The following is a 13,442-nucleotide window of genomic DNA, read 5'->3' as shown; positions in this document are numbered from 1 at the left end:
GTGTAGCTGGTGCCTTGGGAAGAGGGAGCCCAGCCCTGCCTCTGGGTCCCAGGGCCTCTGGGTCCCAGGGAAGGTGGGTCTCATGTGGCGGACAGGACGATGGTTTGAGACTCACCAGAATCTCCCTTCCTGCAGTTCGTCTCTACGGACCCAACTTCATCCTTCAGGTATACTCAGCTCAGAGGAAGTCCTGGCACCCCGTGTGCCAGGATGACTGGAGTGACAACTACGGGAGAGCAGCGTGCCAGGACATGGGCTACCCGTGAGTTCTGAGCCCCGTGGCCTCCGTGATGATGGTGACAGGCACAGAATCATAAGATCAGCGCTTCTCTCCGTCCCTCCCCGGAAGTGCCAACACAGGGGCACCACGAGCCTTTGTCTCCTTTCTAAAGCCACTCCGGGAAGCCAACAGGGGACTGTGGGCACCACACTGCCCCATCCCCCTCCATGGCACCCCCAGCCCTGCCTCTGGGGCCTCCGTCAGCTCCTGGTTACTCGAGGCTGTCCAGTTCTGCGGTCACCAGGGTCCAGGGTGCTGGCCGAGGGCCTTGGGTGACTCATTGCCTAAGGAGCCCCCAGGCAGGGTTGAAGCCTTGACTCCACTCACCTCCTGGGTGGTAGCGAGAGGGGAGGGCTGCAGGGAAGGTCTGGAGGGAACAGATCTGCATAACATTCACTGCGTGAGCGCAGAAGGCGCTGGAGGCCTTTGAACAGAAGAGAGCTGTTATCCGTTAGAGAATGATTCCTCATGCAGCCACCAGAGGAGGTGGGAGAGGGGGGTGGGAGTGCCCCCTCCTCAGGATTCCAGCCAGGGACACGCCAGACCATCCTTGTCAACGCGTGGCAGCCGTCTGGCCTCCCAGGGAAAGGCCGTGCGATTTCATTGCCACCGTCTCTTCCTTGGGGGTGTCACCGTGTAAATTCTGTGCAATTCTAGTGCGTTGCCTTTATGCCAGTTTTCAAAGTGAATTACCACTTGATAAGAAAGCTGGCATCTTAGCTAGTGAAATACTTCAAAATGCCAGCCCCCAGTTGCAGCGCATGTCACTGTGAATGACGTAAGTGAGGCCCCATCACGGTTCAGGGTCTGTATTTTCTCACTGGGAGCGTTGTAACGTGTAATTTTGTTACATTATATGTACTCACACGCCCTTATGCTTACTGCTTCTTTATCCTAATCCAGATTAGATTAGAAACACGACCGTTGGAGGACATTTCCCTGACACTTCAGGCTTATCGGGTGGAAAGATGGTTATAACGCAGCGTCACTTGACTGGAAGTTGCGTTTTTGTTTTCCCAAATGCTATGCTGTTCCTTGTAACCAGAATGTCATATTCTGATGTAGCTATAACATAGGATTTACGAATGCTCACAACAAAACCCATTGTTTTAAATAAGATTTTCTGTCTTTTTCAGGAATAGTTTTTTTTCTAGCCAAGGAATAGTGGATGACAGCGGGGCCACAAGCTTCATGAAGCTGAATGTCAGTGCCAACAATATCGATCTCTATAAAAAACTCTACCACAGGTATTTAATTTGGTGATTTCTTTTTAAAAATGTATTTCATTGAAGTATAGTTGATTTACAATGTTATGTTAATTTCTACTGTATGGCAAAGTGATTCAGTTATATATACGTTCTTTTTCATATTCTTTTCCCATTATGGTTTATTACAGGATATTGAATATAGTTCCCTGTGCTATACAGTAGGTCCTTACTGCCTATCCATCCTATATATACTAGTTTGCATCTGCTAATCCCAAACTCCCAATCCATCCTTCCCCCACCTCCCTCCCCGCTTGGCAACCACAGGTCTATTCTCTATGTCTGCGAGTTTGTTTCTTAGATAAGGTCATTTGTGTCATATTTTAGATTCCACATATAAGCGATATATGGTATTTGTCTTTCTCTTTCCGATCTCCTTTGCTTAGTACGATAATCTCTAGGTCCATCCATGTTACTGTAAGTGGCATTATTTCCTTCTTTAGTATGGCTGAGTCATATGCCCTTGTATACATGGACCACATCTTCTTCATCCATTCCTCTGTCGGTGGATATTTAGGTTGCTTCCATGTCTTGACTATTATAAATAGTGCTGCAATGCACATTGGGGTGCATGTATGTTATTGAATTGTAGTTTTGTCCAGAAATATGTCCAGGAGTGAGATTGCTGGATCATATGGTAGCTCTATTTTTAGTTTCTTAAGGAACCTCCATACCGTTCTCCATAGTGTCTGCACCAATTTACATTCCCACCAACAGTGTAGGAGGGTTCCCTTATCTCCACACCCTCTCCAGCATTTGTTATTTATAGACTTTTTTTTGCGGTACGCGGGCCTCTCACTGTTGTGACCTCTCCCGTTGTGGAGCACAGGCTCCGGACGCGCAGGCTCAGCGGCCATGGCTCACGGGCCCAGCCGCTCTGCGGCATGTGGGATCTTCCCGGACCGGGGCGCGCACCCGCGTCCCCTGCATCGGCAGGCGGACTCTCAACCACTGCGCCACCAGGGAAGCCCTTATTTGTAGACTTTTTGATGATGGCCATTCTGACGGGTGTGAGGTGGTACCTCATTGTAGTTTTGATTTGCATTTCTCTAACTAGTGATGCTGAGCATCTTGTCATGTGCCTGTTGGCCCCGGTGGTTTCCTCTTTCAAGAACTGTGTAATGGGACTGAGTAGGAGGCGTCAGGGAGAATCACTGTCCAGAGTTTGACTTCTCTGCTGCCCCTGCGGGTTTGTCTGAGTTTCTCGTGGGGCGGAGATTGGACTTTACGTAGGACTCGTCCCTCTGAGCAGCTCTGGGTTTATTCCAGGGAAGTGGCTAAGGTCTATTTGCCATCTTGTTTGTGCCCTCTGCCCTCCACGGTATTGGGTAACATTGCACAATTGAAATTCCTCTTTCCTGATTTTTTTCTCTCTCCGGACATTAGACATGTACCTTACAGTGTGTCAGGGTGTGTGTCTAGGAGTCCAAAAGAATGTCTCAGGGTCCCCACTGGGGTGATCAACTCATCCTGGTTTGCCCAGGACTCTGCCGGTTTCACACTGGAAATCCTGCTTCCCAAGAAGCCCCTCAGCCCCAGGCAGTGGGGGTGGTTGGTCCCCCAGCCCAAGCAATCGTGTCAGAGGATGCTGTGCAAGGGGTGGGCCTGGGAGCGAGCGGCTGGTCCAGGGCACCAATGTTTCCTGTACCTGGAGGGATACTTGCAGCGCTGGGCGGGTCGCAGTGCGTCTGGTGGATGGAAATGAACCTGAGCTGGTCCCATGGTTGTTGGTTTAACTGTTTCGGAGGGTGGGGGAGAGGGCTGGGCTTGAGCTACTCACTTTGTGTTGCATATGTTGAAAATGGTTGCAGTCTTCCTAGGATCATTATTACTATCCGAATGTTCCTTAACGTGAAAGATACACAGTGTCCTTCTTGCTTAAGTCCTCCTCAGCTCCCAGGTCCCTATCTCCCATCTCCAGGTGGCCAGGCAGGCCGTCACCTCCCTGCTGGCCAGGTGCCAGATGCTGCATTTAGGGGAGGATGGACGGGTCACACTTCCCCTCCTTCCATGTGAGTGGGAGACTGGGAGCAGGTTTGCGTTCCTGGTGGCCCCGGGGGGCTGACTTCTGTCTGGGGCACCTGGTCTGGCTGTCCCCAGGAATGTGAGCCCAGGAGAAGGGGTGCACACGGCCAGGTGTGCCCATCAAAACAGCAGGCCGTGGTTTGCCCTCCCGAGGAACTAAACACAGCTGCCTGGGCTCTTTGTAAATGCCCCCGACTGTCTCTTCATCGTCTTTGGTTACATGGAATCAGGGCTGAGCAGGGGAGGAAAGGCTGCCACCTCTCAGTAACTCACAAGGTGGCTGCTGGGCTTGGAGGAAAGAAGAGAAGGTCATTGCCTGGGATGTGGTGTCCCCGGCATGCATGGCGTGAGGTGGGAGAACTGCTTTCCTCAATGCTTTCAGAAGTTGCTCTTTGATACCTGAGTCCTCACAGGGTTTGTCTGATTGGCTGCTTTTGCGCCCTGATGCCGGTGGCTGCAGTGTGCAGAGGACAATGACCTTATGACCCTTACAAAGCGTCTTCTCTTAATGGGAACATGTCTTCTCTTGGCATCCAATGCCCCCCAGCCAGAGACCACCAGGACGTGCCTTGTCCTGGAACTGTGGGTGTCTCCATGGAAGCGGGTGAGAAGGGACTTATTGCAGGGTGTGGGCTTGTGTTGAGTCCTTTTGGGGAAGGTTCCAGGAAGCAGGGCTTTGCCCTGCATTGGATGCTGTCCGGAAGTGAGGGTGATTCTGTAGTCGGTACCTTAATGGTTTTTTTTTTAGAAGGTGGGTGGCATGAAGCCAGGCTATGGCTGGGATTGGCTGGGAAGTGCGGCTGTTCGTGTCAGCCAGCATAGGGGCCTGTTGGTCCCTGTGTGGCTTGGACCAGGCTCATGGGATCGTGCAGTGGGCGTGCCTGCGTCCTGATCCATCATGTAACAGTGGTCTGGCCCCACGTTGATGCCCTGGGAGCTGTTTACGTTCAACAGAATGTGGCCAGGTTCGAACATGTGGGTGTCAGGGCTGTTTCTCTTCTCCTCAGCATATTGGGGGGAAATTCCGTACACAGTGGAACGCATTGGTTGTTTCTTTTTCATATGTAACCTGGAATGTCTGCCCCCCAAATGAGTAACTTTTCTTCTGTTCCCAGGCAAATGATTGACTGTATAGTTTCCTGTGCGGTAAATGTAAAGCAGTTATAGGAACCTGGAAGTTTACGAATGTCTTCCTTACAAAATTAAAGGATCATTTTAAATCCCAAGGAAAAATAATAACAGCTGATATGATGTGTGCTTATCTTCACAACCACCCTATGAGTTGGTACTATATTAACCCATTCTGCAGATGGGGAAATTGAGGCACAGAGAGGTTAGGAAGCTTGTACAAGGTCACACAGCTTGGATTTGAACCCTGCACTTTGACTCAGTGTCTGCTCTTTACGACCGTCCCCTATGTATATAGATTTACTTTCCTTATTCAAGTCTTCAACTGTGGACTCTTCTATGTCTGGGGAGGCAGAGAGTGAGAACAGTAGAAGAAAATATTTATTTCTAAGCATTTTGAGAATCAAGTGTCTCGTTTGTTAGAGTGACCAGAATTTTCCCCTTTTCTTTTGTAGTGATGTCTGTTCTTCAAAAACAGTGGTTTCTTTACGCTGTATAGGTAAGTGATTCTTGGTTTTCCTTTTTGTGTTTCTAAAATAGGAAACATTTGGTACTTATAGAAATGTATCTCCCTGTGTCTCTGGGGGATGTGGAGAGATAAGGTGGGGTAACAGGTCAGGACATGCCCAGCACTCTGCCCACGGGGCTCCTTTCTTGAATTCTGATGCACTTGAGACGCCTTCAGCCTCAAGTCCAAGAAGCAGCTGTCCCATGAGGACGGGAGAGCTCAAGAAACTGACGGGGCCACACTCTAGGGCATCCCCGCGCTGGAGCTGGAGGTCTGTGGGTGTCCCCGTTCCTGTGTTTGGATTATTTAGTTTCCAAACCTTCTACTGGTATGGAGGACACTGTCCCTGCGGTCCCTTCTCTGGGACAGCCCCATCCTGTTCCCATACGGGTCTCAGGCCTGAAGCTTGGCTTTTCAGTTTGAACAGGTGAAGCTAGCAGACACCCCTAGGTGGACGCATGCCCCAGTGGTCCCGCTGGTACCTTCCCACCCAGGCTGGCTAAAGCTTCTTTAGGTACGGAGAAAGCAGGTACCTGCCCTGCCTTCCCGCGCACGCTCCACCATCCACCTCCTGGCAGCTTGAGAGCAGCACACATGAGTAAAGCCTCCTTAGCTCTGTTCAGGAATCTTGGGGCCTCTGAGCATTCGAGGGGGTGCCAGGGCCTTTGTTATCCAGGCCTCCCACCTGGGTGTACAGGAGACGCCGATGGAATCGCACGAGTGCCAAGGAACGGGGGCACCCAGTGCCAGCAGAAGTGGTGCTTCCTGGGGGGAGGGGGGGCTGGGGGGCTGTCCTCTCCCCCCACCCCCCAACGCAAAGAGACCAGGACACATTCTCTGAAAGTCGGACCCCAAACAAACAGGACCAAGAGCAGACAACGGTCACCCTCCAGCCAGGCTGGACCCTCGGGCTGGGGGCCGTCTGGGCACCGGGTGTGACGGGCGTCAGGCGTTTGGGAGCGGGCGGCCCTGCTTCGCTCACTGGCAGGCCGCGCTGTGCTTGTCGCCCTCAGAGTGCGGGGTCTCGGGGAAGACGAGCCGCCAGAGCCGGATCGTGGGCGGGTCGAGCGCTGCCCCGGGGGACTGGCCCTGGCAAGTCAGCCTGCACGTGCAGGGCACCCACGTCTGCGGAGGCTCCATCATCACCCCCGAGTGGATCGTGACTGCCGCCCACTGCGTGGAGGAGTAAGTCCCGCGGGGGTGGGTCCCGGGTTGGGAGGTGGAGGCTCTGGGCCCTGCGGCCTGGAGTGAAGTCTCCGACTCCTTCGAGTTCCGGTTTCCTTGTGGACACGCGGGGATTCTAAGGGCGCCCAGGTCGTTGCCTCGCTGGGAGGGTCAAATGACTCGTGCAGCGCGTGGCCAAGCCCATCCCTTCAGCGTGCGTCCATTACTCATGGGGTCTGGCGCAGGGATGCGGTGTGGGACTGGGGTGATGCTGTGATCAGAACTCCTTCTAGGGGCTTCCCTGGTGGCGCAGTGGCTAAGAATCCGCCTGCCAATGCAGGGGACACGGGTTCGAGCCCTGGTCCGGAAGATCCCACGTGCCGCGGAGCAACTAAGCCCGTGCGCCACAACTACTGAGCCTGCGCTCTAGAGCCCGCACGCCACCACTGCTGAAGCCCGTGCACCTAGAGCCCGTGCTCCACAACAAGAGAAGCCACTGTAATGAGAAGCCCACGCACTGCAACCAAGAGTAGCCCCCGCTCGCCACAACTAGAGAAAGCCCGTGCACAGCAACAAAGACCCAACTCAGCCAAAAATAAAATAAATAAATTTATAAAAAAAAAAAAAAAAAAAAGAAAGAACTCCTTCTAGCCCACAGTCTTCTCAGCTCTGTCCCACCTTTCCTGAGGCCCCTGCCCTCTTGGGAGGCCTGGTTTCCCCTGGGTGCTCATCCCCAGAGAGGGTGCACTCAAAGACACTCAGACCTCATACTGCCATGCAGGAAGGTCCTCTGTGGTCCATTAAACACCCTGGGCCACAGCATTACCCACAGGTGCGTGGAGAGGGGCAAGGGTAGCCATCCTTTACAGTGTTAGCTTTTGTAGAAGATACTGTTCCCCCTCCTTTTTTCTTAAACGTGGAGGGTTTTTTTGTGGGGTTTTTTGTGTGTTTTGGTCACATGGCTATTTTGAAAAAGCCTCACTCATCAGAGTTATTTTTCTTTAGAGTGAGGCCAGGCCTGGCTTGGCCATTCTCTGGCTCAGTGGCTTCAGACAGTTCCCTCCAGGTGGCTGACTGTAGCATCTGCACCTGTAAAACAGGTGTGCTGCTCCAAGGGCGGTTGTATGGTTGAAGAAAGCAGTGTTTATTACCCAAGAGCGTTCCCTTCCTTCCATCCACCGTATTCCATGGGCTGTAGGATTTAGGATTTTCTTAGAAGGGAAATACCCAGATAAAGGTAATGCCTGGACGGCTATTAGACTCAGAGCCTATTCGGCAGTACACACTTATTAAGCACCTACTGTGTGCCAGGAAATGCTCTAGCATGTAAAAGTCAGTTAGACCCAGCCACGCCGGAAATGGGGTTTCAAACCTCGGGAAGGCACTTAGGCTCAAGAATAAGTGTTCTTGGAATTGCGAGGGTTTGCAGGCTGTCGGGGAAGCACGGAAGGAATAGGATTCACTGACGAGGTAGAGGAGGGGAGGGGGGGTTGTGTGAGGTGCGGAGGGGGAGGGGCCTGAGACCACCTGGCCAGTCTTGTCCTGCGGCTTTTGACAAATCACGTCACCTTGGAGACCTTGGCTCCGGCGGATGACTTTTGAAGGCCGTCAGATGAGTGTTTGTGGTTCTGACATGCTGAGCGGTGTTCGTGTCTGTCTTCCAGACCTCTTAACAATCCCAAGATTTGGACGGCCTTTGCAGGAATTTTGAGACAATCTTTCATGTTCTATGGAAACGGATACCGAGTAGCAAAAGTGATTTCCCACCCGAATTACGATTCCAGGACCAAGAACAACGACATCGCTCTTATGAAGCTGCAGACGCCTCTGACTATGAACGGTGCGTAGCGGCGTTCCTGCAGCCCGGGGTATGTGAACGGTTTTGACCACCTCTTAAGGAGAGGTTGACCGGAAATGAAATGTGCCGTGATGTCCAGAAGGAAGGAACTTGCACTGAGTTGTAGCGTGTGGAGCCAGGGGAGGGGTTGGCTGCTAGAAGAGGGCTCGGCAGAGGCCGAGTCACCCCCAAATGTGCCTTTGGCCACTGAGGGATGCGTTCCCTGCGGCACTTTTCCTCCTCGGCACGGTGACGACTTAATCAGCACACGTGAACGTCTGGAAAAGTTGTCTCCTAGTCAGCATCTGGTGGGTCAGACTTCACTCGGTGCTGGTTTGCAATCGCACCTGTTGTGAGTTTAATTATAAATTGCTAATCACTTACCTCCATCCTTATCAACTTAGTCCGATGCAGCCCTACCACGTCCAGTGTCAACTCTTTGCGTCACAGGACTGCTGATCTTCAGTCCTCCGAAACCCTAACTTTCAGAGGGGGGCGTCTTGCCTGTTAGAAGGAGGGTCCTGGCAGGGGCAGGAAAGGGGATGCCAGGACACACTGGAATCCAGAAGTCTCCCTGGGCAGGAGGCTGGTGGTCCCAGGCCCAGGGAAGATCCAGGTGGACACCATCGCCCGAGGCCTTCAGTTAGACCGGACCCGCTCACGCTGTTTTCCCTTCTTGAAACAGACAGAGTGAAACCAGTGTGTCTGCCCAACCCAGGCATGATGCTGGAACCGACACAGGCCTGCTGGATTTCGGGGTGGGGGTCCACCTACGAGAAAGGTGAGGCTCCCAGCAGGGGATCTGCGGGTCTCAGGAGCAGATCACTGCGTTCTGAAGTGGGAGGTCTAGGTTTTGATCCTGGTTCTACCACTAAGTGATTTGACGACTTTGGGCAGTTCGCCCAGTCTTTTTGCCTGTTTCCCCACGCGCTAGATGGGAAAATCCTAGCTGCCCTACCTTCCCCATGCCCTTATTAAGACCAAATGGAACAATGTGTGGAAACTGGTTTTTGAAGGGTGAAGGCCACCGTGTGAGGGGCACACGGCCCCCATGTTTGTACCCCATGGTCGCTAACAGGCCGCCCGGAAGTCTGCCTGCGTTTGATGGCTGTGTGATAACGGACTCGGTGAGGATGGGCTTGTGTGACCGGCAATGCCAGCTGCAGGCGTCAGAGGCTTTGTCCTCCTGCCCTGACACCACAGAGAGGGAAGAGGCACTAGACCCTCCTGACACAGGCTGGCCCAGCTGCCTTCAGTTATAATTTGCTTTCATCTCAGATAACGTTTTTCAAATGAAGGGATCCTTGCTGTTGCATTCTTATGGAGCATTGGATGGGCTTAGTTGTACATTTATATATTGTTTACATCCTTCCAAAAGTGTTTAGGGCACACCTCCAAGGATCTTTTAAAGCACGGTGAATAGCTCAAGGGCGGGGTGGTTGGGAGGGGTAGGGGAGATGTCGGTGGCCCTGGGTGTCCTGGCATCTGGTCTAAAGAAAGCTCCTGGATTGAGCCTTCCAGTTGTGAGCAAGGTTTCCCAGCATCCAAGACAAAAGGGAAAGCCAGCCACAATTTGTGGAGCGCCGACCAAGAGCTGGGAATGCAGCAGTGAACAAAATGAGACAGAAATCTCTACCCGCAGGAGCTTCACATTCTCCTATGGATGTCTGGGGGCAGGATGTGCTCAGACAGGAAATGAATAACTGAACTAGGTGCTTTCAAACAGCGGAGGTTTGCGACAGCGAGCGGTGGTCAGGGAAGGCTTCTCGGAAGAGAGGACATTTGAGCTAAGATCTCCATGACTAGAGTGTCTTACGAACAGAAGGGCCAGTGTGGCCAGGGCACGATGAGCCGGGGTGAGGGGGCAGGCTGGGGCCAGGTCGCATAGGGCCTTGTAGGCTATAATGAGGGTACTGGAGTGACTTGATCTGAGAGCTGTGTAGGGAGTCACGGAAGGGTTGGGGGTGAGGGCAGACGGAACAGCACGGTGAGGGGACCAGTGCTGGGTCCTCCGAGACAAGAAGACGGCTCAGACCGGGGGTGGGGGTGGGATGGGGGTGGGAGCACGTTTGGGACAGAGCCTTCAGATCTGCTGATGGATGGAGTGTCAGCAGGGAAAGAGTAAAGAGTCACAGGAAGGCGGCTTCCAGCTGTGACGCAAGCCCCCCGGTGGGTGGTGGGACCATTTCCCGAGTCCGGAGGACGGGGGGCAGGGTGCGGTATGGCTTTGGGTGGAGGAGCCCTCTAGGAGAGGCACTGCTTCAGCACGGTACGCCCATGGAGCCCAGAAGACATCCAGGTAGCAACTGGGAGACATAGAGTGCAAGTCCCAGCGAGCGTCTAGGAAGTTTCCACCTGCTGGCAGCCGAGGGCAGATGGTCAGAGAGTGAAGGGTCGTGTGGGGTTGAGGACGGTCGGGTGTTTGAGGTGGAAACACAGGGCTCCTCCGGTGGCCCTGGGAACGGTCCAGAGAAGAGGGAGCAATGAAGGAGGAAAGCTGATCCTAGGGAACCAAGTGGCTGGGTGATGGGAGAGGATGATTCTAGGACACAGGTGGAGCTCCCCAGCCCCAGAGGCAGGCAGTCTGCTCCCAAACCAAATCTGGAGCCGCTTTAAACACAGGCCCCAGCAGCTGGAAGATACCCCAGTGTCCCAGGAGCCAGTATGGGAAGAAGGACGTGGCCGTCTCTCCTCGCCCCCCGGGAGGGCGTCCAGGCTTCCTGGGAAAGCCAGGCCATCCTCTGTCGCAGGGAAAACCTCGGATAGGCTGAACGCGGCGATGGTACAGCTCATCGAGCCCTGGCAGTGCGACAGCAAGCAGGTGTACAGTGACCTCATCACGCCGGCCATGATCTGCGCGGGGTACCTGCAGGGAACCGTCGACTCCTGCCAGGTGACGACCAGCCTGCGTTCAGCCTCTGGGCCTTGGCCGGCTCCCGGGGGCCCGTGAGGAGCGCCTCCTCCCCGACCTGGGGCCCGGGGGCGGCCGTGGGAAGGGACGGCCATGGACGGTGCGAAAGCCCTGGTACCCCCAACAATGCACGCCGCTGCTTCCTCCGGAAGGCGCTATGTGGTCGAAGTGTCAGTGCCACAGAAATAAGTATCTTGACTATTTAAAAATATGGACAGCCATTTATTTGGTAACTATTAACTGATGCAGACTCAAATTCGTCGCTGGTACAGTCTCTTTGGGGGATTATATTACTGTCACCTCGTTGGAGGAGACCTGCAGACCCTCCCATTACCCCCACCTCCTTGCCCTCTGTGATGTACGGCCTGTGGTTTCACTTCTGCTCTGTAACCTGCTGTGTCCTCCAGGGTGACAGCGGAGGCCCTCTGGTCACTCTGAAGAGCAGCGTCTGGTGGCTCATCGGGGACACGAGCTGGGGGTCTGGCTGTGCTAAGGCTTACCGACCGGGAGTGTACGGAAACGTGACCGTGTTTACAGACTGGATTTATCAACAAATGAGGGTAACTTTCCCGTCCTCCTCATTGGGTTCTCTGGCTTCGCTGTGTCAAAGCCTAGGAGGTGTGGTCCCCGTGCCAGGTGGCATCCCCTCCCCCACTGTCCAGGGCCCACCACTGGTGTTTGGATGAAAACGTCTGGGGCTCAGCTTTGCAGGGTCCAGAGCAGACTGTGATGGACTTCCTTGTGCTCTGCTGACCACGGTCAGTTCTGGCTCAGGTGGTTCTGTTTACCCACCCAGACGTCGTTGAGTCAAACTTCTGGTGGATGGGCAGAGAGCAGGGAGGGGCGGGTCAGCCAGCTGTGACTCTGCCCTGTCCTTTTCTGGGCTATCGAGTACGCCCTGGGGCCGGGGAGCAGCTGGGGTTCTCTGGTACAAGGAGAGGTGGTAAGGTGGGGAAAGATCCCAGGGGCTCCCGGTGACCCTGCCACCTCAGGCTCCCGGCCTGGCCTGCAGTGCATAACGGAGCCCGGTCCTTGTGCTCTGCCTGGATCCTGGGTCCATCTCACGGGCCTCGGGACTGGCAGAGCCCACAGATTTCGGCTCCTTCTAGGGGTTGGCTCCTGGTGGAAGAAAAAGTTCTATTCTGTCGCCTCTCAAGTCTCCAAAGGTACCCAGGTGCAGAACCAGGGGGCATTGCCCAATGAGGTCCAGCCTGCATCTCCCCAGATTGAAACCGTAGGACCTAACACCTTCAAGTGGCCACGGGGCCCATCTAGTCCCCGCCCCAGAAAGGGCCGAGTGCTGGAAATAGATGACTCCCTCTGACCCACCGGGGGCTATGTGGTAGAGGGAAGCTGGGGGGCTGCGGTGGGGCTGGGAGGAGAAGGCAGCCCGGACACCTTGAGGGAGGTGAGCCAGGCCAAGGGGAGACTGTCCCTCCAGGATGAGAGAGCAAACGGGCAAGGTGTGTTAAGGTACCGCTGGTGGCTCAACACGGCCAGAGCGGGGAGTGAGAGGGCTGGGTGGCAGCAGAGAAAGCGGGTAGAAAGCAGGACAATTAGACACTTGACGTCTTTCAGTGGCTAAGGTCACATTCGGTTTGCCCACAGAGGCCTGTGTCCCAGCTGTGCTGAATGATTGGCTCCCTACACACCCCGTTCCCCCTTATGCCTCAGGGCCTTTGCACATGCTGTCCTTCACTGTCAGCCTAACCCCTTGACCTTCATGCTGTAGAAAAACAATATTCCTTTGTCTTATTAAGCTTACTCATTGGTGTATAAGGGCCTCACGTTCATTTAGGAGAAAAAATAATTTTCTACCTTTGTTTGTCTCAAGAAAATAACATCGTTTCTTTTTCCTTTTTGAACAGGCAAACAGCTAATCCATACAGCCTGGGTCCTTGACACCATTCCACAAGAAAATGAAGGGGCTGATTTTTTTTTTTTTTTTTTTTGCGGTACGCGGGCCTCTCACTGCCGTGGCCTCTCCCGTTGCGGAGCACAGGCTCCGGATGCGCAGGCTCAGCGGCCATGGCTCACGGGCCCAGCCACTCTGCGGCATGTGGGATCCTCCCGGACCGGGGCACGAACCCATGTCCCCTGCATCGGCAGGCAGACTCTCAACCACTGCGCCACCAGGGAAGCCCGAACGGGCTGATTTTTAATCCCTGTGCATGATGTATTTTTAGAAATGATTCCCAGGTCCTTTCGTTTTTATTAAATAGTGAACCTGTCTGTCTTTGGCACGCTCCACAGTTCTCTGCAGGCCACATGGCCTCCCCCACCCCGGGCGCACGGTCCCGCGCCCCTCGTCCGACAGCAGAGGC

General features: G+C 54.1%; 1 protein-coding gene across 1 annotated transcript in view; it reads left to right on the top strand.

The window, feature by feature from the left end:
• TMPRSS2 (transmembrane serine protease 2) overlaps nucleotides 1-13,038 on the top strand; it is a 32,910-nt gene extending 19,872 nt beyond the window's left edge. Inside the window, exons 6-14 of the mRNA XM_065876229.1 lie at nucleotides 136-262; nucleotides 1,417-1,527; nucleotides 5,154-5,197; nucleotides 6,220-6,391; nucleotides 8,035-8,210; nucleotides 8,893-8,988; nucleotides 10,958-11,100; nucleotides 11,526-11,678; nucleotides 12,987-13,038. Of these exons, the coding sequence (XP_065732301.1) occupies nucleotides 136-262; nucleotides 1,417-1,527; nucleotides 5,154-5,197; nucleotides 6,220-6,391; nucleotides 8,035-8,210; nucleotides 8,893-8,988; nucleotides 10,958-11,100; nucleotides 11,526-11,678; nucleotides 12,987-12,998 (1,034 nt within the window). The 3' untranslated portion in view covers nucleotides 12,999-13,038. The remainder of the gene's footprint in view (nucleotides 1-135; nucleotides 263-1,416; nucleotides 1,528-5,153; nucleotides 5,198-6,219; nucleotides 6,392-8,034; nucleotides 8,211-8,892; nucleotides 8,989-10,957; nucleotides 11,101-11,525; nucleotides 11,679-12,986) is intronic.
• Nucleotides 13,039-13,442: the final 404 nt, after the last annotated feature.

Source organism: Phocoena phocoena, chromosome 4, assembly GCF_963924675.1.
Source record: "Phocoena phocoena chromosome 4, mPhoPho1.1, whole genome shotgun sequence".
In the NCBI taxonomy this organism is placed as follows: Eukaryota; Metazoa; Chordata; class Mammalia; order Artiodactyla; family Phocoenidae; genus Phocoena; species Phocoena phocoena.
This window is presented reverse-complemented; position numbering and strand designations above follow the sequence as displayed.